This window comes from Polypterus senegalus, chromosome 9, assembly GCF_016835505.1.
Source record: "Polypterus senegalus isolate Bchr_013 chromosome 9, ASM1683550v1, whole genome shotgun sequence".
NCBI classification, from domain to species: domain Eukaryota; kingdom Metazoa; phylum Chordata; class Cladistia; order Polypteriformes; family Polypteridae; genus Polypterus; species Polypterus senegalus.
In genome coordinates, this window is record NC_053162.1 from 72305974 (window position 1) to 72332988 (window position 27015).

Sequence of the window (27015 nt, forward strand, 5' to 3'; positions counted from 1 at the left end):
TTTTCAGGTTGTGGAAGGCGCACATGAGACGGCGCTCTGCACTTGTCGTTCCTGTCAGCCGGCTCGCAGTGCGTGTGTGTGCATTGTAGGCTCCATCAGGCTTGACGTAATAAATGGCGTCAATGGTGTCTTTTGTGAAATGTTTAGGTAGAGAATATTTTCCTAAAAGAAGGGTCTGACTATGTATGTAAATGAGAGATTTTTTAATCTATTTACAAAACTTTCTGGAAATGTGTTTTCACTGTGTCATGACTATATTGAGTTTAGATTGGTGGGTGAAAATGGCAAATTTGTTTGTGTAAGATTTAATCTACGGCACAGCAAGTGTGCACAATGTGACGGGGTCAGAGCACATTAGGAGTCCACTGTGGCCGAAGAGCACTGACAGATTAACAGATGGATGGACTTTTATGTCCCCAAGGAGAAACTGGAACTTTACAGAAGCTTGAGAGAGAAAGTGAGAAACATATAAACAATGTACAGTAGATAAATGAGTTAACAGATAGCTGCGTCAGCACACACATCATTTAAGCACCTTTAAGGAGTGTTCTGCTCAGGTACAAATGTACAAACAGTAAATGAGTCTTGTTATTGATAAGATTAGGATCTGCTGTATTAGCTGCACTTTATTTATTTATTTATTTGCCTGTTTAACTTCGATATCTGCTTTTACCTACAAACATGTGTTTGTTTAGCCGCTAAGCTGATGTTTCAGTCCTGTGGTCTCACTGAGCAGCACATCACACCTCCAGCCGCTGAGTGATGGCACAGGGTCCTGAGGCTGGAGCAGACCCTTCAATTACTGAGCTGTTTTTATTCCTACAATAACTGGTACTGCCCCCCGGTGGCTGAGGCCGGCCTAACTGTGACCGTGTGAACACCAAACAACCTTCTCCATTAATGCTGTGAAGAGGAGTTTTCTCTGCCACTACCGCCATCTGTCTAGATTGTCTGCTTGCTGGACTTTTGTGATATTTTAGAGAATTAGGGTCACATCTCTCAACTGCTGTATTTTTTACATACATTTGGGTGTTTATGTGGAAGAACTACATGGCTCTGTATTTTTACATTTGCTAATCTCACTGACTGACACGACATTTGATTAAACTGAACCGAAAGTTTCCTGGGGAATGCGGGGTCTAGAAGTAACAAATGGGTCATCTAAAAACCATAAAAAAGAATTAAGACGTAAGAAATTAACACAAAAGAGTGGTGTCTTAATGCTTGAATTCAGTAATAATTTGTATTTGACAATTCTGTAAGTTTGATCTTCAACATTCAGGCCTAAGCCGAGGTGTATTCTCAGAAAAGGAGGCTGAAAAGGGAAAAGCCCACGTTTGAGCCCTTAAAAGGGCACAGCCCTGAACGTCACTACACTTTATGTGGACGTTCAGCCAAAGCATCCCAGTGCGGGCCGTCCCACCACTCGCAAGGTTTAGGCATTGCTGCCTTTCATGTTCTGATTTATATTTATGAGCAGGTTTTTAATATATAAATGTATATAATATTTAATATATAAATATACGTTTTAGCAAATCTCCAATCTCATTCGTAGCAAAGCATCACAGAAATGACTGGCGTAAAGATGGGCGATTTGGTCTGGGCGACCTGCTTCCCAGAAAAAATAAAACAATTTCTCAAATGTTAATAAAAGAAAACCTTTTTATTTAATATTTGAACAGATATATTAAACCATTCAGTGGCAGGTAAACAATTGACCATATCACTTATTAAAATTGTATACTACTTGGAGAAAAAAAAAAGGATTCTGCGCCACTTAAAGGCTCTGTGCTTTTTATTGCTTTAGTATTCCATTATATTGAAATGAATAAAATAATTCCAGCACGTGTAACACTTTCTTCTAAGATAATCAACATAGATGTGTGAAAATTCATTGGCGTTAACAGCTAAGGCCATAACGGGAGCCCAAGGCACATCAGAATTTCCTGTATTCAAGTCACTTCCTTTGGTTTAAGAACACTTATGATATAACATTTAAATTACTTTAAAAAAGGAAAAAAAAAAATGATAGAACGATGGCTCTTATATCCATTCTAGATGGACATCCTAAACATGTTTTTTAATTTTCTAAAAATAAAAGAGCCAAACTTAAACAAAATGTTTGCCTCCAGGATCATAAAATACAGTAGTGTTTCTCAACCAAATAATAATATGATATAAATATAAGTATACTTGTCTAAGACAGAAAAATAGCAAATTTCCAATAACTAGCAGTCTTTCATGTGCAGCATCGTAGGGTTAAATACACGGCTCTCTCTGTCCTGGTGCTGAGAACGCCTCACCTTTTAGTGTACAGACCACTGAGTCCACTAAGCAAGTCGGTTGACATTCAGCCACACTTCACTCCAGAATCCAGTGCAATGGACACCTCTTCTCTGTGCTCGTATAAGAGTCCTGTCAACCAAGGAAGAAGGGAAATTGCTAAACTCGGCACTGTGCTTTATGATTTGTCGTGCATACGTGTCACAGGATGACGACCCGACTGGACAAACTCTCATGTTTTGCTTTGCTTTGTTGATTCCTAAGACATTGAAGCTCCAGGACTGACTCGCGAGAAAAGACTTTGATCTCTCCAAACTTAAGGCCCTTCCTCAGTCAAGGCTGTTTTGTTCAGTCCGTGCTCAAGACATCTTCAGAAGAGGCACAACTTTAGTCCTTCTCACGAGTCCACTTGATCATAGTCTCGGGCGAGCGGTACAAGAAAATGAGTTTTGAGAAAAGTTCCTCCTCGAGCTCCAGCTCGCCCGTTTCACGCACCAGGAAGATGTCGTTGCACAGTTTAAGGATGCGGTCGACACAGGGCAACTCCTCAAACATGATGGAGTGTGAGATCTCGCTGAAGAAACCTCGCACAAACTTCCCGATCACCAGCACCACTGACAGGTACAAACCCATGATACTGGAAGGGATAAATAAAAAAGAGCAGTTACTTGGTAAATACTTTATGAAATGTTATGGTTCTCATTTTTCATAGAACATTCTTACGAGGAGCAAGCAGAGAGTCGATTTCTTGTTATACTGTAAATAAAAATCAGGAACTGACTGTAAAAGGTAAACGATGAGCATTTTATAAATGTCTAAAAACCTGAAGATAAGACATTCAAGTGGCAGTAACTTAAAATATTTAACGCCACACGTAATCCTCCCAGAAATCCTTTTCTTCATTAATAATATGGATGTCTCAGGCTGCCCATTGGTCTTTCCAAATGGCTGACCATAAGACTCGCTGGACAGAAAGATCCAGCTGTATCCTCAGTACACACAGAGCACCACATGACAGAGAGTTTTACACACACCATCATGTGGGGCCATCCAGGCGGACAACACTAAAACTTGAACTTGTTTAGATGTTAACGTTGAGCTCTCCTTGCTGTGCGCTAACTGGACCGGCAGCATCAACAGGACGTGGACAAAGGAGCTTACGCTGCTCCTGTAACGTCCTGCACTGTGGACTTGTGTGATTGCAAAGCATAAGGCTCGACTTTTGCATGGAAATAATTGTATTCTTCTGAAAAGATCTTCCTAAAAGGCCCACATCCAACATGTGACTTGAAAATCTGTCTGTCTGACATGGAAAAATACAATTTTCCTGATTTACAGTTCATAGCAGTTTATATTGTATAAAGGACAGGCAGAGAGTCGTCTATTCATACCCGTATCCAGCAAGGAAGCCCAGGCTCGGTGGACTGATTTTGTCACTAAAAATGACCATTGGCAAGACGTCACAATCCTCCTGGGAAGAATCGCAGTCTGAGATGTGAATATCCCACCACTCCTGAAATCCAGCTGAATCTGAACCTTGGGTTTTAATGAGGGTGAGGTTTACGTCAAGATAGCTGTCTTCATAATCTGTTAAATAAAGTAAAACAAAACAGGTTTATTGGTTCATTCCCATTGAAATGATGGCATTCGTATGGAAGTAAAACTAGTGCAGTCCTCTTGTTCCTCCAATCAGCTCTGCACCCGGTCCCTTAGGTGCCACTATAACTGTTGTCTGCTTGGTGTAAAACCACAGTAAGAATTAACAGCCATAGCCAGTCCTCTATTAGGCACAGCAATCATGCCACCCTTTCCTTTGTTTCTTTCATTTTAGAATTGCATTGAGTTACACTGCTGGGCTGAAAACCCACCTTTCAAATGATCGGAACGACACTCAGCAGTACTTCGACTGTATATACTGTATGCATCCAGGCCCACACTTGGTCTTAACAGTTGAAGACTGCCATTCAGCCGTCTCTACTGACGGTTCTTTCCATGGCCCATGCCTCAAATGGACTGCTAACATCCAGCTTGGCCGAAGTGTTACGCATTTAATTTTTTAAGCCAGCCAAATCACGTATTTGATTTTAAGTATTAGTGAGAAGATAAAACTGCAAAGCTAGTTTAACTGAGGCTGAATCAGAGCAAAGTCAAACTCATCCATACACTACCCAAAAACTAGACAGTTAATAAACCATAATAACCTTTGACATTATTTCCTGGATACTCCAACTTAGTCCAGAGAACCCTGGTCCCTGCACTTAGAAATAAACGCCATAGTGCCAAAAAAAATAAAATAAAACAAGAAAATCTAACACAACAAGCTTTTCCATTCCTTTATGGAGACTATTTATATGCAAAGAGATTTCTTTTTAGATGACATGTAAGTAATAAAAAAAAAAAAACACAAAAAAATCTAGAATTGATCTTGAACAAGTCAATTTTCTCACTTTCCACAGCACTCTGTGGCCTTTGCTGTTCATCAGGGATGCCCAATGTGTCGATCGCGATGCATAAAAAAAAAAAAATTTTTATAAACGTTAGTCTATCATATATCCTCCCTATGACATTTGCCACTTGATTGACATACAGGACAGCCAGTCTGAGATCTCCTTTCTGCTAACACACTGGCATCCCATACGCAAAATCAAACACACAAGCTAATGCAAAACTCCGGCTGTGATCTAGTTAGCCTTCCAATTTATATCGACTAAAGAAGGGATTTAAAAAAAAATTGTAATACTATCTATCTGGCATCCCACAAAAATGTATGGGCCGGAGGTGGAATTGGAAGAGGATTTTTTCTCTCACAATGTCACAATCAAAGTGCGTTTTTCTGATCTGTCAATCTATCATTGCTATTCCAAAGAAGGAAAATGTGGAAAGGCACTTTCGAACTGTTCATAAAAACTATGAAACTGACTTCCTTCTGAAAAGCGATCTGAGAAAGAGAAATAGAGGGAACTAAAATCGCAGTTAATCGGACAGCTGTCATTTTTCATTCGGCTGAATTCAAAAGCTCTTTGACTTCATTATTCGGCTCTACTTATTTATGCGAGTCAGCCTTTTCCCACGACGATTATTAAATCCAAATACTGTAGTGACCATAAATGAGTTAAATTGTTATTGTGCCATAAAGGTTATTCAGTTATGCAAGGTATGACAACATATATTTTATGTATAAAGTATACTCAGTATGTACAGTGCATCCGAAAAGTATTCACAGCGCATCACTTTCTCCACATTTTGTTATGTTACAGCCTTATTCCAACATGGATTAAATTCATTTTTTTCCTGAGAATTCTACACACAACACCCCATAATGACAACGTGAAAAAAGTTTACTTGAGGTTTTTGCAAATTTATTAAATAAAAAAACTGAGAAATCACATGTACATAAGTATTCACAGCCTTTGCTCAATACTTTGTCGCTGCACCTTTGGCAGCAATTACAGCCTCAAGTCTTTTTGAATATGATGCCACTAGCTTGGCACACCTATCCTTGGCCAGTTTCGCCCATTCCTCTTTGCAGCACCTCTCAAGCTCCATCAGGTTGGATGGGAAGCGTCGGTGCACAGCCATTTTAAGATCTCTCCAGAGATGTTCAATCAGATTCAAGTCTGGGCTCTGGCTGGGCCACTCAAGGACATTCACAGAGTTGTCCTGAAGCCACTCCTTTGATATCTTGGCTGTGTGTCTACGGTCAATGTCCTGCTGAAAGATGAACCATTGCCCCAGTCTGAGGTCAAGAGCGCTCTGGAGCAGGTTTTCATCCAGGATGTCTCTGTACATTGCTGTCATCATCTTTCCCTTTATCCTGACTAGTCTCCCAGTTCCTGCTGCTGAAAAACATCCCCACAGCATGATGCTGCCACCACCATGCTTCACTGAAGGGATGGTATTGGCCTGGTGATGAGCGGTGCCTGGTTTCCTCCAAACGTGACGCCTGGCATTCACACCAAAGAATTCAATCTTTGTCTCATCAGACCAGAGAATTTTGTTTCTCATGGTCTGAGAGTCCTTCAGGTGCCCTTTGGCAAACTCCAGGCGGGCTGCCATGTGCCTTTTTCTAAGGAGTGGCTTCTGTCTGGCCGCTCTACCATACAGGCCCGATTGGTGGATTGCTGCAGAGACGGTTGTCCTTCTGGAAGGTTCTCCTCTCTCCACAGAGGACCTCTGGAGCTCTGACAGAGTGACTATCAGGTTCTTGGTCACCTCCCTGACTAAGGCCCTTCTCCCCCGATCGGTCAGTTTAGTTGGCTGGCCAGCTCTAGGAAGAGTCCTGGTGGTTCTGAACTTCTTCCACTTACGGATGATGGAGGCCGCTGTGCTCATTGGGACCTTCAAAGCAGCAGATATTTTTCTGTACCCTTCCCCAGATTTGCGCCTCGAGATAATCCTGTCTCGGAGGTCCACAGACAATTCCTTTGACTTCATGCTTGGTTTGTGCTCTGACATGAACTGTCAACTGTGGGACCTTATATAGACAGGTGTGTGCCTTTCCAAATCATGTCTAATCAACTGAATTTACCACAGGTGGACCCCAATTAAGCTGCAGAAACATCTCAAGGATGATCAGGGGAAACAGGATGTACCTGAGCTCAATTTTGAGCTTCATGGCAAAGGCTGTGAATACTTATGGACTTGTGCTTTCTCAATTTTTTTATTTTTAATAAATTTGCAAAAATCTCAAACTTTTTTCACGTTGTCATTATGGGGTGTTGTGTGTAGAATTCTGAGGAAAAAAATGAATTTAATCCATTTTGGAATAAGGCTGTAACATAAAATGTGGAAAAAGTGATGCGCTGTTAATACTTTCTGGATGCACTGTATATACTGGTCATTTTAAAAGTGTGGGCATCCCTGCTGTACATATTATTGCGCCAGTATTGTCACATGCGCACTCAAACTACGCCTAACATTTGAGTACAGGAACAGATGTAATTGACATCTCCTGTGCCACTTCAAGTGTTTCTTACTCAGACATTGAGAATACCACATGTGACCGACAACATGTCATTTGTGTCACTTCTGTTCTACAGGCCCCAGGTACAAGACGCTCAATTTGTTTCTTGATGTTGATGCAACATAGACCATTATATCCATGTAGCTCTGTTGGTGTCAAGTGTTACTCGTAAAAAAGAATGGACTGAAATCCTGGACTGCAAAAACAAAATAACCAAAATGTTCAACAAAAATAAAAGTATCTACAAGTTAACTGTAGCATTTTACCTTCATAGAGCTGCTTCACAGGTTTTGCGTCGGCTCCATTTGGAGCTCTGATGTAATTGGGAAACATGTGAGGCACATTGCTGGAAAGTAAAAAATAAAAAAAATCACGTTACAAAATTTGAAAAACTGTCCCAGTTGTAGCAGCATATGATGGGGAGAGTTAGACGTTGGAGCTCCCTGGATGGGCCACGACAAACACTGCAAAACATTTTAAATGGGAGTGGTCTTGTTTTTAATTAGTAAAAAAAAAATCTGCCAATGGGGTAAGCAAAATTTACTTGACAAGATTTCTTAAAGTAAGTTAAATAATTGTAAATGCAAATTTTTGACAAGTCAATTATTCTTACAGTAAGGAAAGTAAGATTTAAGATCATGATATAAATACGTTTCCACTTGGTTCAGATTTCATTTTTTTTTGCACTGCCAAACAGCAAATAAACATCACAATCTGAGTTAGGAGTTAAAAGCAACTTCATGGCTTCCAAGCCTAAAATGTTATTTCTTGCATAAAAAAATATAGCTCCTTAAAAGTCTGATACATCAAACACGATGTATCTATTCATATAGCCGGTAAGACTTAAAGCAAAAAGACCTACTTCTTTCTATTATTGTTTCCGAAAATCAAAAATATTTTGACATAAATCCCATCTCCATTATCTCCTCCTTTCTATATTAGGTGTGAGAAATGATACAATCCTATTTATTATAAAACAGTGTTCATAAGTAATTACCCAACCCACAGTTTCTCATGATATGGGACCTGGCATGTTCACAGTCTGCCAGTTTCCTTGCTTTAAAGTGCAACTAAGCAAGACCACCACTTAAAACTGCACATGGGGTGAATTACTTTCTGAAAATATAGATACAGCACACAGGGCTGTATGACTAAAAAATGAAACATAAAATAATAAACTATAGCCTTGTGGGAGATGCAGTATGTTGAAGCGCTGCTGCCCCACTGCTATAGGAGACGGCGGTTTCAGCCTCATCCCAGTGGCCATCAGTATGGAGTTTGCACATCTACACACTCGTACGGCTCTCGCCGGGTCTCCTCTAGCTTCCCATTCACATTCCAAATATGTGATGGTTTGGTTCACTGTGAATTCCTACTTGAGCCAATAAGAAAGAGTGTGAATGTGTGTCTGAGTGGGCCATAAAATAGACTGGCATCCCATCTAATGCTGTTTTTCGCCCCTTTCCCCAAAATTCTACAGTTGACGTAAGAGGGTTCACTAAATGAGTGAATGGTACTTCTTGCAATATTTACAGCATGGAACTGCCAACAACATGTCACCACAATAATCCATGCCAACAAGTCAACAGCTGAAATGGTCCACTTAACATGTGCTTGCTAGGTGTTTGTCTGAAATGCTAGATACAAGGTATGAAGAAACCCTGCAAAGTTTCCAAAGTACATCTCCGATGTTAAACCGACAAACAAGGGTGCAAAGACATCAAAGGACCAAAAAGTAATACGTGCCCAGTAAGTGAATGTTGACTGAGCAATGTTCTAGTTGACAATGTGCTTCTGAACATTTGCTTTACGTGTTGCTTGGATGTACTCTTAACAGTTAATTTAATCTACACCATTTCTCAACTCTTCCCATGTGCCCTTTATTTTCTGTATTCTTAATCACCTGTATGGAGCACTTTTGTGCCATTTAATAACTAAATGACATCAAGACAATCCCGGCTACTAATTGCTGTACTAAACTGGTGTCCGCAAAGCTGGAGAGGAAACATGCTTCCCTGACAACTTGTGTTTGCTAGGAAAGGTAAAAACTAACGTCTGGTAAATTTCTCAGAATTCCCTTAGATATCCATTACGAGCAAAACAAGCTATAGTTCAGCGTTTAGAGTGCATGTAATTGTAACAAGCAACCTACAAACCAGGACCTGTGAAGGCTACAAAAACCCAAACCTGAAGCAGGACTACTTGTCAGGTTACCACAGGACTGTAATTTTAATCATGTGCACCTCGGAAAGATTTCAGAAAAGCACAATGAATTGTTGGTTAAAGGTGATTAAAAAAGAAACAAACTGACAGGCAGGCAACAAAACAAGCACATTTAAGTATATCTGCGATTCCTCTTCACCTTCTATCTGTAATTCTAAAACTGCACTTTTTTAATATAATGAAAGAAAGATGCTGGTGACCTCAGAGAAAACACCTTTAATCAGCACACAAAAGTGTGTGTGTAGCCTGAGCAGACCTGACATGAGCGTAGTACCTAAGCCTGCACAGTACAACTGCCAGAAATGTTTAGTTCGAGACGTACTGCATATCTTGGTCATGTGCTTTTCTCTTCCTTTCTCTTTTTTTTTCTTTTTAGTACAAAGAAATATTAGAAATTAGTTCAAATGTAGTCTATATATTCACTTCATCATAAGAATTAGTCCATTTGAAAGCAAAATATTTAGACTGGACTATTCAAGGCTGTATAGTTCAGGACTCTTTACTTACTGTCACTTGTGATCAAAATTAAGACAATATTTTAATAAAATTACTCTATGCTATGACTGCATAGCAGCCCACTTAAGCAGGCTGTGTTGTAAGGTTCACCAGAGGAGCGTTATGAAAATATCTTCATGAAGAAGAGAATAACAGAACAGTTAGCCAGTCGTACACAACATTGGTGTCATTTCCCAGCAGCAGAGAAGCCAGCTGTATACGGACTGGGTCATTGTGCTTCAGGTCAATAGAGTGCTTGTCAAACGCATTCTCAACTGTGCCTCCTCGTCCAGGGTCCCTGTTGAGACAGAAGGGTCAAAACTCATTAAATGCCGATTCCAGGTCTTCCTAGAAAAGGTGGCGGTCAGTCAATCCATACATTACTTACCCCCATTCTTAAAGATGTAATCTCACTTCTTTTTTGTATCCTGCCTTCCCTATGCCCATTCATTTTAAGTTACTAACTATGACTGCTGCTGCTGTTCCATGATGTAATATGCTTTTTGAAAGGACACGCAGTAAAACAAACCATATAAAACAAAGACTAATTAAAAAGGTAAAAGTAACATTCAATTATTTTTTACTGTATAGGGTGGTCCAGATCTAATTATGCAATTTTCTTTACGCTATAACTTATTAAGTTTATTACATAGAAAATCACCCAAAAAATCACGGACCATTGAGAAATGTGCAGACTGACATCGTCTTTGCGCTGAACTGGAATCGTCCCTGCATAAATCAAAGTCATTAACCCTCCCCAAACCACTCACTTAGTAGCACATCTCTTGATTATCATTGAAGTGAGAGGAGAGCAGAATGGCAAACAGAGTTTTAATGACGGAAGACACAAGACTGACCTCTGGAAGGTCCACATAAGGCGTAGTGTCATGTCAGCCGTACTGTTTCTCAACTCTTCTATCATTTTTAGCCGGCTGGGGGGGCTAATACGCCACACAGAGCCTGAGCTGCCCTCTATGTTGGCTGTCACAATGTCCTCGTAGCTGTACATAGTGATGAACTGCATGGCCACCTGTAGAGAGAATTGAACACGCTCAGGCCTCCAGAGAAGGGAAAGGTGGTGGCACCGTTACATCTTATAATACTACTTCATTAAAGAAGGAGGCATCACAATCCAGATTATCTGGAGATATGAATATAAATCTGAAGTCTCCTTTTATGAGTAAAGCATGTCCTTCTTTTCTACTGTGTATAACTCACTATACACGAGACACCACATTCGTAACCTTCTTGAATACACATCAAGTTGTATGATGCTTCAGAAAATAATTCTAATTTTAAACTATGAAAAATGATGTTACTTTAACTTACATATTTATCTAAACTTTAGGCCTTTCAATGATCATTCCACATCCTGCACCCACATTCATCAATCCATTAAATCAAATCAATCTTATCCAGTTCAGAGTTGCAGGGCCTGCGTTTTACCCAGATGAGGCATCAGTTCACCGCACATCGAACTAACAAAAGATACACAGCAAACAATGCACACTGGTGACAGGTGGGATCGATGGTTTCCAGAAGCCATTGCCTTATATACAGTCCCACACCTCACACAGAACTCACATACACAACCCCATTCACGTATAAGCCGGCTATTTTTTCAGTTGCCAAAAACCCCAAGATTGAGTTTTGAGATGTGATAGAAAACTATAGGAAGTTACAAAAAAAACCGGCATCGTACAATCTAATACAGAAAAAAAAAGATGCTTCTGCTTTCATCAGTAGGCCAGTCCTGGTGCTCTCAAGGTTATGTACTCACAGGATTTGTGCCAAACGTCTTTGTGAGGTTGTCATAGTTTGATTCTGTAAATGGCTGGATTGACTGCTGCTGTGCACTCATAGTAAAGAGAGGCTAATGGGGAGAGAGACAGAAAGAAAGAGCCATGAACTGTCAAAGACTAATTATCACATATTTATTAGCAAATCAATCATCACTGCTAATCACAACACTCTCTTGCCATTTCCTTTTAAAATTCTCAGGCATACAAGCACTGTCCTTTTATTTCTTTTTACAGAATATACAGCTGGAAGGACTTTATATTGCTGCAGTAATTCACTGCTAATTTCTAGACTTGCAGAGTTAGCTGAGATGGGGATGAAGCAGATAATTATTTTTTGAGGACATCTGCATTCAACATCCAGAAAGACTGGAATTCGCATTGAATATGTTTTTTCCCAGAAATTCGAATATTTCTTTCATTCTGTTAGTCTTTTTTTTAAATTATTAAATGAAGTGCACATGTTGTTATATTTCAGTACACATGTATGGTGTATATTTGTACACTTAATAAAATGCAAATCCCTACCAGCACATTTTAAAATTTTAAACTGATCTAGCTGGCAGTGGTGCCCCGACGTTGTCAGTAAATGGCTTCAGTTTTGCATGCCCTTTGTTATGTACACACATTTGCCAGAATGCATAAAAAAGTACATACAGTGGTGTGAAAAACTATTTGCCCCCTTCCTGATTTCTTATTCTTTTGCATGTTTGTCATACAAAATGTTTCTGATCATCAAACACATTTAACCATTAGTCAAATATAACACAAGTAAACACAAAATGCAGTTTTTAAATGATGGTTTTTATTATTTAGGGAGAAAAAAAATCCAAACCTACATGGCCCTGTGTGAAAAAGTAATTGCCCCCTTGTTCAAAAATAACCTAACTGTGGTGTATCACACCTGAGTTCAATTTCCATAGCCACCCCCAGGCCTGATTACTGTCACACCTGTTTCAATCAAGAAATCACTTAAATAGGAGCTGCCTGACACAGAGAAGTAGACCAAAAGCACCTCAAAAGCTACACATCATACCAAGATCCAAAGAAATTCAGGAACAAATGAGAACAGAAGTAATTGAGATCTATCAGTCTGGTAAAGGTTATAAAGCCATTTCTAAAGCTTTGGGACTCCAGCGAACCACAGTGAGAGCCATTATCCACAAATGGCAAAAACATGGAACAGTGGTGAACCTTCCCAGGAGTGGCGGCCGACCAAAATTACCCCAAGAGCGCAGAGACGACTCATCCGAGAGGTCACAAAGACCCCAGGACAACGTCTAAAGAACTGCAGGCCTCACTTGCCTCAATTAAGGTCAGTGTTCACGACTCCACCATAAGAAAGAGACTGGGCAAAAACGGCCTGCATGGCAGATTTCCAAGACGCAAACCACTGTTAAGCAAAAAGAACATTAGGGCTCGTCTCAATTTTGCTAAGAAACATCTCAATGATTGCCAAGACTTTTGGGAAAATACCTTGTGGACTGATGAGACAAAAGTTGAACTTTTGGAAGGCAAATGTCCGTTACATCTGGCGTAAAAGGAACGCAGCATTTCAGAAAAAGAACATCATACCAACAGTAAAATATGGTGGTGGTAGTGTGATGGTCTGGGGTTGTTTTGCTGCTTCAGGACCTGGAAGGCTTGCTGTGATAGACGGAACCATGAATTCTACTGTCTACCAAAAAATCCTGAAGGAGAATGTCCCGCTATCTGTTCGTCAACTCAAGCTGAAGCGATCTTGGGTGCTGCAACAGGACAATGACCCAAAACACACCAGCAAATCCACCTCTGAATGGCTGAAGAAAAACAAAATGAAGACTGTGGAGTGGCCTAGTCAAAGTCCTGAGCTGAATCCAATTGAGATGCTATGGCATGACCTTAAAAAGGCGGTTCATGCTAGAAAACCCTCAAATAAAGCTGAATTACAATAATTCTGCAAAGATGAGTGGGCCAAAATTCCTCCAGAGCGCTGTAAAAGACTCATTGCAAGTTATCGCAAACGATTGATTGCAGTTATTGCTGCTAAGGGTGGCCCAACCAGTTATTAGGTTCAGGGGGCAATTACTTTTCACACAGGGCCATGTAGGTTTGGATTTTTTTTCTCCCTAATAATAAAAACCATCATTTAAAAACTGCATTTTGTGTTTACTTGTGTTATATTTGACTAATGGTTAAATGTGTTTGATGATCAGAAACATTTTGTGTGACAAACATGCAAAAGAATAAGAAATCAGGAAGGGGGCAAATAGTTTTTCACACCACTGTATAATAAACCTTTTAATCAGAAAGCATATTTACTTTTCACATTTCAACAGACAGAAAATAAAAAACAGGAGATAATCTACCATATCCTCAATAACTAGACTTTTATAATATAAATAGGTCTCTATGATTATTACAAAATGTGTGACGACCTTGGCATGGATGAGTAGTGAATCTTTTGAAAGCAAAAGAAAAAGGTAAACAAATGGAAAGCTTCAAAGAATGTATACAATTCCTCAACTCCTTTTTGATAATATTTTGAGTGACAGTGACACTTGGCAAGAGACAGGCATCACTCAAGGCACCCAAATGCCATATGAAGTTCAAAAAGGTTCACTAATACAAAGCCTCAAGAAAACCCAGTCATAGAAATCAGTAGTCATGTTACTAGCATCCCAGCATATTCAAAATGACATCCTCCTCGTCACTATTACCTCATATCCCCCAAGCTTGACCGTCACAGTCACATCAACTGGGTGGTTGACCACTCCCACCACAGACCTGACCAGTGAGATGAAGAGAAGTGGGAACCAAATAATGCAGATGAGGAAGACAATGATAAGCCCTCCCATCCCATACTTGACAATCTTTTTCTTCTTTTGTCCTTTTGGCTGGGGGTATTTCTACAAAATTAAAAAAAGAGAATTTTTATAATGCAGTTTATTATTGATATAACACTATACACATTGATAACTTTATTTACAGCAAATCATGATATAAATATCACTTCTACATGACCATATTAATGTAATTAAATTGAAATATTGTACATATGTTGTGCACTATATTTATTACCATTTCTGATTTTAATGGCTGAATAAAATGTATCATATTCAGGAGGTATTTGTACATCACCTACATCATACTACTGTAAATGTAAAGCCAAATGTAACTGTGGTTACTTGATCAAATGTGTATATATACTGTACATATTATACAGCACTGAGTGACAGACTGTATCAAGTATGTAACATCCTGCAACCCAGAACAAGTCACGTACTTTAGACAACCTAAACCCTTCAAACTAGAGCTGTAAAATACTTTTGGGGGTTTCTACCAAGCAGTGCTCAAAAGTAGGTAACCTGTTAATATGCACAATAGAAATGTTTCCATTAAAGGCGCATATTTTGTGAGAACACAGTCAATTGCACAACCCCAGTTCCAAAAAAGCTGGGACACTGATTTAAATGTAAATAAAAACAGAATGCAATGATCTGCAATTCTTATAAACTCATATTTTATTTACAAAAGAACATAGGAAACATATCAGACGCTGAAAATGAGACATTTTACTATTTCATTAAAAACATTAGCTTATTTTGAATTTGATTGCAGCAACACAACTCACAAATGCTGGGAGAGGGGCAACACAAGGTTTTAAAAGTAAGTGGTACTAAAAAGAAACATCTGGAGGAACATATTGCAGCTATTTATGTTAATTGGCACCCCATCACTAAAATGATTGGGCATAAAAAGAGAACTTTCCAGAGGCAGAGTCTCACAGAAGTAAACATGGGCAGAGGTTCACCAATCTGCAAAAAAACTGCATCTACAAATTGTGGAACAATTATAGAATAATGTTTCTCGATGTACAATTGTGAAGACTTTGAATATCTCATCATCTACAGTACATAATATCATCAAAAGATTCCGAGAATCTGGAGAACTCTCTCTCTCCTTCTGTGTAAGGGACAAGGCTAAAAATCAGTATTGGATGCCCGTAATCTTCGGGCCCTCAGGCAGCGCTGCAATAAAAACTAGCAAGATTCTGTCATGGAAATCAATGCATGGAATGAGGAACACTTCCAGAAATCATTGTATATGAACACAGTTCACTTTGCCATCCACAAATGCAGCTTAAACTTATATAATGCAAAGAAGAAGCCATATGTGAACATGATCCAAAAACCCCACCATCTTCCCTGGGCCAAAGCTTTAAAATGGAATTTGGTTAAAGTGAAAAACCGTTCTGTGGTCAGACAAATTGAAATTTCACATTCTTTTTGGAAAACATGGATGCCCCATCTTGCACATCTGGAAAGGCACCATCAATGCCGAAAGGCACATACTGGCTTAAGAGCAATACATGCTCCCATCCAGATGACGTCTTTTTCAGAGAAGGCCTTGCATATTTCAGCAAGACAATCCTAAACTGCTTTATGCATCTATTACAACAGCATGGCTTTGTAGTAGAAGAGTCTGGGTGCTGAACTGCAGTCCAGACCTTTCAGGAACTAAAAATATCTGGTGCATCATAAAATGAAAGGCCACTTTATTTAGCTGTAGACACTGAAGCTTCAAAAGGCAGGCAGTGTCCATTAGTGTAGACACTAAAGCTGCTGGTTCAAACGCTGCCTCTGACTCTCTGTGTGACCCTGAGCAAGTAGCTTAACCTAATGACTATAAAAAGTGTATGCAACAAATCCACTTAGTCTTGCACTTCATATTGGATGATGGCATCAATCTAGACGCATACATACTTTAATAATACAAGGTCAGGTATCATTTTATTCTGGACTAATTTGTCACTAAATATAAGGTACTGACCAATGTAATATAGTATCTATATATATAATTCACTAAGGCAAGACACCCATGGAAAGGCAAGACAACCATGGAAAGCACGGCGGAAGGGGCGTGGATTCACTAAGCCGCCGACAAGTGAGACACCTATGGCGCACGCAGGAAGGAGCCACGGCCACCAACTCCAAGACCATTGGATACGACGACAACTCACAGAGCCACCCACCAACTCGGACGCGACGACGCAGAAAAACCGGCGTCATTTATATTTGTCTGTCGTAGAGGTCACATGCAGCTCCGACCCACGTTGACTGTTAAGAGAGGCATGTTTCTCGCGGAGGTGAATCGCCATATGCAGCGTGTAAAACTGTTTGCGAAGGGTATCCCATGGGATCCTTAAAACATTCCTTTACAACTGAGGTTAAAACACAATGAAGTGAGCAGTCTTTAAAAAACGAGTTTTCGACCACGTGCACCATAGCAAACTGTTTTACATGCTACATACAGCAATTCGCATCCGCGACAAACATGCGTCTTCTTAGATGCTCCTGCACATTGTACACACCCCACTCCCACCTAGCTACTACCATGGTCGGGTGTCTTGGTGGATTATATATAGAAAGGCAGCCAAAACCGCACAGAGCAATGAAAAGTCTACCTCAGTCACAGGTGCATCTGGACTGTACAAAGACGACAACGACTCAAGTGACGAGTTGGAGGTGGGCACATGAGCAGGCAGTGCATACTGGACGAGAAATCAGTAGACTAGCATGACGGAGGGAGCGGAGTGGACGTCCTTCTCCTCTCCTCTCGTTTCACCCTCCGCGCCTGAGCACCGCACGGATGATTGTGTGTTGGTTCGTTCCGTGCATTGGTTAAAACCCAATGAAGGAAGCAGTCTTTAAAAACCAATAAGCCCTGTGCCTCTGTTTCATTACCGTCTCACCTGCTTCACCAATGCACTCCCTGCAACAGTCGAGACGCTGTCTCGGTAGCTGACCTTCTCTGTGCCTGACTGGTTCACACAGAGGCACCACATGACCAGGCGGTGTGTATGCTTCGAGAACGAGGGTGGACGCGACAAGACTATTTAAGAAGAGGCATGTTTGTCACGGATGTAAATCGCTGTATGCAGCGTATAAAACACTGTATTGTATGTTGCCCTCTCCAGAGTTGCATCTTTTCATTCACCTACAGTCGTATAAACAATGGAGTGAGCAGTCTTTAAAAACCGAGTTTTCGGTTACAACGCACGACCGTGTGCACCATAGCAAACTGTTTTACACGCTACTTACAGCAATTCACATCCGCAACAAACATGCGTCTTCTTAGATGCTCCTGCACTTTGTACACAACCCCCTCCCACCTCGCTGCTACCGTGATCTGGTGTCTTGGTGGATTATGTATACAAAGGCAGCCAAAACTGCACAGAGCAATGAAAAGTCTACCTTAGTCACAGCTGCATCTGGACTGTACAAAGACGACAACGGCTCGAGTGACGAGTTGGAGGTGGGCACATGAGCAGGCAGTGCATACTGGACGAAAAATCAGCAGACTAGCATGACGGAGGGAGCGAGTGGACGTCCTTCTCCTCTCCTCCCGTTCCACCCTCCGCAACTGAGCGCCGCACGGACGATTGTGTGTTGGTTCGTTCCGTGCATTGTTACAATGTTGCTTTTCTTGCTGATTTATTACATTACCGATTTTTCAAATGTTAATTTTCTCCCTGTGCTTAAAAATGATTAAACAACCGGCCTGATTATGCGGCGTATGGCACGCCACGGGTTGGCTAGTTAAAATATATATCCTTAAAGATAATTCAAAATTTCTGGTGCTTATTTTTGTTCTTTTTGTTTTCTATTGCTTTTGCCCTAACACATTTGCTGTTGATGACTCAGCATAATGCTGGTTATTTTCCTTTTTTTTCACTTTTCCTAATTTGCAGATTGTACAGAATACTTGGTACAATGACTATAGTTACACCGTGCAGTGTTTTCTAAACCCAACTGTAAACATTTAGTTTCATGTATAAATTCCACCAGAAGCCAAACTTGATAAGCAAGTCACTTAAATCCACCTGTGCACTATTTGTAAGAATATATTAACATAAGAAGAGAACCCAAAGGTTTTATAAAGTAGTTATTGTGTGAAATAAATAAACAGAAAAATGTTAGTACATAGAAAGTTAATTGTATTAATTTGTTTAGTTTGGATTCTGTGACAAAAATACCTTTTCTGTTTCACGGCTGCATTTGATAATGAAGATGTTAGCATAGATGTCCTCCACACACATCCAATCAGACAGAGAAAGGGTGGTGTCTGTCCATACCCAGTCCATTACAGCCCTTAGTTCTACAAGAAATGGCACCAGCCGAAATCTGAAAAAAGAGAGAAAAAAAAAAAGATGGGCTAAAGGTTAAACTTCCACAGAGATTCATGTTGTTTCAAAAAAGAAGCTTATAATACAAAAATAAACTAATTGGTCCTTTTTATAGAGCATCTAAAATTTAGGTTTGGCTGATGAACAACATCTGACAAAAATCTTTATACTTAGCCTGGTTTATGTATTGGAAAATAAAAACATTCTGTTTTGGTTGCAATTCAAAACACATGAAAATATGAACACAGGAATCATCGAAAGCCAATTGCACTGTAAAAATCAATTCATATACTGTATATCACTGTAACAAAGCAGGATTATGATGAAATATTTCATGGAGGTGAGTGTTTATGAAACTGGCACATGAATGCACACTTTGTTCATATTGCTTGGTTGGTCACGGGCACATTGATGGACAATACAAGAAACAGGGCATCAGCTAGTAAAGAAAGATAATGTAAATTTGTTCTGTAAACACAAAATACATAATTTCATTTACAAATAATTATTTGTAAGGTAAATATTAAAGTTGTTAGGGCTGAGTCAACATTTAAAACCACATGCATTTACAGTCAAATTTTCATTAAGTGCCTGTGAGTTTGATGAGTAGGTAGTAATTTTGTGATTTGGGGGCAATTTGTAGCCAAGCTATCTTCGTTTTATTTCCAAAAAAAAAATAGACCTTTGCCTGTGGACAGTTAAGAAATTTGACAAATAAGAGGAGACCATCCAGTCCATCTAGACTGTTTGTTTGCCTAATAGCTAAGCTGTCCCAGTATCTCTCACATTTTTCTTAAAGGTTGTCAAAGTTTCTGCTTCAACTATATGTCTCGGTAGTTTATTCCAAAGTCCCGCAACTCTTTGAGTGAAGTGCTTTCTGACTTCAGTTTTAAATGCACTCCTCCTTAATTTCCACTAATATTCTTGAGTATGTGATTCACCCTTAAGCTGAAAGAATGTTGCTGGATCTACTTTTGCAATGCTTTTGAAGATTTTAAAAACCTGGATTAAGTCTCCACACAGCCTCCTCTGCTTGAGACTAAACAGGTTTAATTCTCCGAGTCTTGAGTGTGTAACATGTCCTTAACAGTAAGTCCTGGGATGCACTTGGTTGCTGTCCTCTGCATAGATTCAAGTGCTGATACAGTGCATCCGGAAAGTATTCACAGCGCATCACTTTTTCCACATTTTGTTATGTTACAGCCTTATTCCGAAATGGATTAAATTCATTTTTTTCCTCAGAAAACTACACACAACACCCCATAATGACAACGTGAAAAAGGTTTACTTGCGAATTTTACAAATTTATTAAAAATAAAAACATTGAGAAAGCACATGTAAATAAGTATTCACAGCCTTTGCCATGAAGTTCAAAATTGAGCTCAGGTTCATCCTGTTTCCCATGATCATCCTTGAGATGTTTCTGCAGCTTAATTGGAGTCCACCTGTGGTAAATTCAGTTGATTGGACATGATTTGGAAAGGCACACACCAGTCTATATAAGGTCCCACAGTTGACAGTTCATATCAGAGCACAAACCAAGCATGAAGTCAAAGGAATTGTCTGTAGACCTTCGAGACAGGATTGTCTCGAGGCACAAATCTGGTGAAGGTTACAGAAAACATTCTGCTGCTTTGAAGGTCCCAATGAGCACAGTGGCCTCCATCATCCGTAAGTGGAAGAAGTTCAAAACCACCAGGACTCTTCTTAGAGCTGGCCGGCCATTTAAACTGAGCGATCGGGGGAGAAGGGCCTTAGTCAGGGAGGTGACCAAGAACCCGATGGTCACTCTGTCAGAGAGAAGAATCTTCCAGAAGGACAACCATCTCTGCAGCAATCCACCAATCAGGCCTGTATGGTAGAGTGGCCAGACGGAAGCCACTCCTTAGTAAAAGGCACGTGGCAGCCCGCCTGGAGTTTGCCAAAAGGCACCTGAAGGACTCTCGGACCATGAGAAACAAAATTCTCTGGTCTGATGAGACAAAGATTGAACTCTTTGGTGTGAATGCCAGGTGTCATGTTTGTAGGAAACCAGGCACCGCTCATCACCAGGCCAATACCATCCCTACAGTGAAGCATGGTGGTGGCAGCATCATGCTGTGGGGATGTTTTTCAGCAGCAGGAACTGGGAGACTAGTCAGGATAAAGGGAAAGATGACTGCAGCAATGTACAGAGACATCCTGGATGAAAACCTGCTCCAGAGCGCTTTTGACCTCAGACTGGGGCGACGGTTCATCTTTCAGCAGGACAATGACCCTAAGCACACAGCCAAGATATCAAAGGAGTGGCTTCAGTACAACTCTGTGAATGTCCTTGAGTGGCCCAGCCAGAGCCCAGACTTGAATCCGATTGAACATCTCTGGAGAGATCTTAAAATGGCTGTGCACCGACGCTTCCCATCCAACCTGATGGAGCTTGAGAGGTGCTGCAAAGAGGAATGGGCGAAACTGGCCAAGGATAGGTGTGCCAAGCTAGTGGCATCATATTAAAAAAGACTTGAGGCTGTATTTGCTGCCAAAGGTGCAGCGACAAAGTATTGAGCAAACGCTGTGAATACTTACTGTATGTACATGTGATTTCTCAGTTTATTTATTTTTAATAAATTTGCAAAAACCTCAAGTAAACTTTTTTCACATTGTCATTATGGGGTGTTAATCCATTTTGGAATAAGGCTGTAACATAACAAAATATTGAAAAAGTGATGCGCTGTGAATACTTTACGGATGCACTGTAAGTCTTTCTTGTACCGTGGTGCCCCAAACTGCACATAGTACTCCAAATGTAGTGTTTTTTATTGATTTTACTGTAATCATTCCATATTCTTACAAAAAATAGGGTTGAAAACAAAACAACCCAACCCCCACCCCTGAGAAAGAGAGCATGACCAACAGAGTAAAAATTTAAAGTCCAAATACATAAATTGATGAGTTTAATAGGCAGATAAAAAAAAGAAATGCAAAGAGAATTATTTCCTCAGTGCTTTAAGAGCTTATTCTCAAATATTATTGATTAGATCCTGCTAGTTTTCAAAAAGTTCTGCACAGATCCTATAACTGAGAATTTAATTTTTTCCAATTTCAAATAGTATAAAACATCAGTTACCCACTGACTTAAAAGAGGAGAGTTAGGATTCTTCCAGTTTAGCAAAATAAGTTTGTGTGCCAATAGTGCAGTGAATGCAATCGCAGTTTGTCCTTCTCCGCTTTAAGCCCATCTGGAAGAACCCCAAACACAGCTGTTAATGGGTTAGGAAGGATTGTGACACCAAGGCTGTCAGAAAGGCACTTAACATTTTTTGTCCAGAATGATGTTAATTTGGTGCAGGCCCAAAACATGTGACCCAGTGAGGCAGGGACTTGACTGCAGCATTCACAGGTTGGATCTTGCCCTGGAAACATTTTGGACAGTTTTAAGCGTGACAGATGTTCTCAATATATAATTTTATGTTGAATAATTGTATGCTTTGTGCATATGTTGCTTGAGTGAATTCTCTGCATTGCTACCTTCCACTCCTTTTCTTCTTGTCCTCTTGGATCTTTGAAAGGGAGGGACTGTAAAATAATTTTATATATTGCAGAAATGCTGTCAGAGTCCTCCAAACTGAGCAATATTTGTTCCAGCATAGAGGAAGGTGCGAGATGAGGGAAATCGGGTAGGGTCTGTTTGACAAAGTTTCTAATTTGATGATAGTGAAAGAAATGTGTTGCTGGAAAGTTACATTTGGAATATAATTGTTCATAGGATGCAAAGATGTTGTCTATATAAAGATCTATAAGCAATTTGATCCCAAATATTTACCAGATATTAAAAACTGCATACAGTGCATCTGGAAAGTATTCATAGCGCATCACTTTTTCTACATTTTGTTACAGCCTTATTCCAAAATGGATTAAATTAATTTTTTTCCTCAGAATTCTACACACAACACCTCATAAAGAAAACATGAAAAAAGTTTACTTGAGATTTTTGCAAATTTATTAAAAATTAGAGCCATGCCACCTTCTGCCTTTGGTCTTTGTAGGGTCTCTCTTTGGATACGTGGATGTTTGGAGTTCCAAATAAATGAAGTTATGGTTGAATCTAATTGCTTAAAAAATTATTTATTGATGTATATTGGAATGTTTTAAAATAAAAAGACAAGCTTAGGAAGGATATTCATCTTAACAACGTTAATTCTTCCAGCTAGAGAAAGATGAAAGGTTGACTATCTATGCAAGTCTTGCAAAATTTTGTTGATAATTAGCTTTATATTTACTTGTCATATCTACCCATAGGTATTTAAACTGTATGCAATGATAAAAGGGAAGATGTCCAATCTAATATTGCATGCTTGAGAATTCACTGGAAAGAGCACACTTTTATTCAAATTCTGAGACCAGAGATCATTTGAAATTCTGTAAGTGCTGTTACGACTGCAGGCACGGTATTGTGTGGGTCTGATATATACAGTATCTTATCATCTGCATATAGAGCAGTGTTTCTCAAATAGTGGGGCGCGCGTCCCCCTGGCTCCGTCAAGGGGCATGGTCGGAAATAATAGCGTCATACTTGCAAGATTTAATCGTAGGCAAGAAATTATTTTCAATAAAGAAATAATCAATTCTTGTGTAGCAATTATGCACTGGTGAGTAGAAGGAATTTGTTCTTGAGTTTGGGTTTACCAACCTCCAGGGGTCTGATAAGTTGTGGTCAGTTAAAAACTGTGTAATTGTCTTTGCAGTGTTAGATGTCATCCCCCCTGTGACAGGAGACCTAAGAGTGGATTTAAAACACAAAGTCCCCAGCATTATAATTTTATGAGTGTTCACATTGGGAATGGATGTAAATACATTTTGCATGAATTCCTTATAATCAACATTGGGTGCATAAACATTTATCAAAATCACTTTACAGTTAAATAAATTGCCCATGACAATCACATATATCCCTTCAGGATCAGATACTACATCTGATACCACAAATGAGACTGTTCTATGTATGAGAATTCCCACACATCTAGTTTTCTTTGTAAAGCTGGAATGGAACATTTGGCCAGTCCTGTCTTTTTGCTGCCGGAACTGATCCTTGCTTAGTAAGTTGGGCTCCTGTAAAAATACTATCTTAGCATTTAAACCTGTTAGGTGAGAGAATACGTTTTATTTAATTCATGATTCTGGCCTTTAACATTCCAGCTCACAAAGTTTACTGTCCCATCATGGAGACATTGATTCTGAATTTTTGATGTCATTTTGTAGTCTTAACTAGAAGTTAGACAGCTTTAACCTTAATTTCCAATTCTCCCACAAGATATTGCCATGCAGCTTATTGTTACATTGGTAGTTATCATTATAAGAATTAAAATAATACATTACATAGAGCTTGCTCTCTTTCTCTCCTCCCTCCCCCCATTTTGCCTCCCCACGTGAGGCTGGACCGCACTTCACAAAATCACGGTCCTCTGACATACCTAGAGACAGAGCACGTCCAAAACAAAACATGTCCCCCAAGCAGTGGTATTTGCAGATTAAAAAGTAGAGATATCTATTGACAATAAAGTCTAAATACTGTAAGCATAAAATATAATCATTAACAGACTATAAGCATAAAATATAATCATCAACAGTCTTGAAATATTCAGACAGTAAACCCAGGGAGTGGTGTTAAAAAGTGGCCCTGGATAAGCATAGTAAACCTTAATGCAATAATAATAATAACAGTAAACCAAGGGTATGATGTTAAACAGTTTTCTTTAGAATAATTAAAAACAAACCAAAAAAAAAGCCTGCTTTAATTTCTTCCACACATACGCCTACAATTATAATTAAAACATAAACAAAAAGTGTCCGAGAAGAGAAAAGGATGTATAATTATAGTACCCGCATCATTGCATGCAGATCAGACAGTAGGTAATATCAGCTTGCCTTATCATGACGGAATGCGACTCACTTTCGTATTTAAAAAAAGCGTCGGGATCAGCTTCCTTAATTCCTTTTCTGCTTCATCCGTGGAAGAGAACATGTGATATTTGTCTTGAATTTCCACTTTCAGTTTGGCAGGATACAAGAGGCTGTATCTGATATCGGCTTTCCGTAACCGCTGTTTAATGTTGTAAAAAGCTGCACGTTTAGCAGCTGTTGAGGGTGAGAAATCAGGGAAAATACAAATATGGGTATTTTCAAATATAATCTCTTGTTTATGTCTGAGAAGTGCCATTACATCAAGCTTAAATTGTAATCTCTCGAATCGGACAATTAAAGGCCTAGGTCTAAAGGTATTTGATCTGCGTATGCGATAAGCTGCCGCTATCTCAGTATCTGATTTAAAGTCCTCTCCAATTATTTTTGGGAATAGTTCAGCTACGAATTTCACTGGGTTTAGACTTTCATGATTCTTAGGTAGACCTTCGATTGTAATATTATTCCTTTTGCTTCCATCTTCCAGAGCCACAAGTCTGTCTCTGAGTTTTTTGCATTTGGAATTCGCAGCTGTACCTTTTCCATTGGTGTTAGATGCCAAATGTTCTGCTGTTTCAATTCGAGCCGTGAATGTCTGCTTAACATTTTCCAGCTGATCGGCAAGTGCTCTCAGTTTAGACGCATTTTCCTGAACGTGTTCCTCAATTTTTCTCAGCATATCTTTAAAGACTGCATCAAAGATAAGATTATATATATGTTCTTCCAAGTTTTTATATTCCTGCCACATGTCTTGCAGCTCCAGCCGCAGCTTCTCGTTTGTCTTGAGCAAGCTATTTATTTCTTTCTTCATATTTTTCTGAATGTCTTTCTTGAGCTCACTCATGGCCGTGGCCAATGTTGCGATCATTTCCTTCAATTCGGACAAATCGTTTCAGCTTTCGTGCTCCGCGGGTGAAGTGGCAAACCCCGCTACAGCCGATGCTTCCAGCTCGCGAGGATTAGATGAATGTGCGGACTGCAAGGCCATCTCTAGTGTCAAGTGATCTTTTGGAATTGGCGAGCTATCATGACCTGCATTACTTGCACCTTCCCTCCCATTTTCGCTCTTGACTGGAGATGTTGCAATGGAGCAGGTTCCTGGGAAGTCTGTGCTTTCGCCTGCCTGTTCCAGATCAGTCTCTGAAAGGCCATGCTTTATACTGGTGCCTTATGCCTGTCCAGACATGGGTGTAGCTTTAAGTTTCTTTTCCATAACTTTCTGACCGCCTTTCTTGTTACTCATATTTATATACTTTAGTAGAAACTCTTCGGGTTGTGTAAATACAGGATACCTCAGGATAATAAGAAATAAGAGAAAAAATAAGCAGCTACTAACAGTGCTCTGCTGTTCATTTTGGCTTCTACAGCAATCCTTATTTCAGTTTCTCTTTATACGTTTCAAATGTTTTTTGATCTCTTGCTTTAGTATTTCAGTATGCCAGAAACACCTGGTTTTTTTTAATTTTCTTGTACTGTGATCTTTTCAGTTTTACTTTTTTGTTTAATACTCCTATTTATCCATTTTGGACAATTTTTTGGTCTTTTTATTTGATTGCTTTTCAGAAGACATTTATTTTGTGCCTGGATCAGAAGATCTCTGAAGAAACACCAACCGTCATTTATAATTGCTGAGTTTTTGCTTTCCCATTTGATGTTTCGTAGATACTTCCTCATCCCCATAAAGTCTGCTTTCCTTAAGTTATAAGTCTTCGTTTTGGTGTGCATTTGTGTGCTTTCAAAGATTATCTCAAATTTTACTATGTTGTGATCACTGTTGCTTAAAGCATCAGTAACGTCTGTTCTTGCTACTCTGTTACTATTGTTTGAAGAGATCTAGACTGGCGTCACCATGTGTTGAGCTTGAGACAAACTGGGTGAAAAAACATTTGCCATCTGCACCATTTCAGTTTCCTCTTCTGTATTTCCAATAGGGTCTTTAAATAATTTAAATTTTAATTTCAATTAATGCTCGGGAAACTGAAATCATCCATGACCACTATACTACGTCCTCTTTGATGCACATCACTCTTATTTGAATAAACATTATCATCTAACATATCAGAATTTGATGGTCTGTAGCAAACTCCAATAACCAGATCTCTGCCTTTCTTCCTTACTAGCTTAACACGCAGTGATTGTGACGTGTTTGC

At 39.5% G+C, this 27015-nt stretch overlaps 1 protein-coding gene across 6 annotated transcripts in view; it reads right to left on the bottom strand.

The window, feature by feature from the left end:
• Positions 1–1644: 1644 nt before the first annotated feature.
• piezo1 (piezo-type mechanosensitive ion channel component 1) overlaps positions 1645–27015 on the bottom strand; it is a 376673-nt gene continuing 351302 nt past the window's right edge. For all 6 annotated transcript variants that reach the window (XM_039763263.1, XM_039763264.1, XM_039763265.1 and 3 more), the window contains 8 exons: positions 18782–18929; positions 14463–14651; positions 11745–11837; positions 10822–10994; positions 10140–10262; positions 7513–7592; positions 3675–3870; positions 1645–2920 (listed from right to left, as the gene is read on the bottom strand). In XM_039763263.1, coding sequence (XP_039619197.1) covers positions 2671–2920; positions 3675–3870; positions 7513–7592; positions 10140–10262; positions 10822–10994; positions 11745–11837; positions 14463–14651; positions 18782–18929 — 1252 coding nt within the window. In that variant the 3' untranslated portion in view covers positions 1645–2670. The remainder of the gene's footprint in view (positions 2921–3674; positions 3871–7512; positions 7593–10139; positions 10263–10821; positions 10995–11744; positions 11838–14462; positions 14652–18781; positions 18930–27015) is intronic.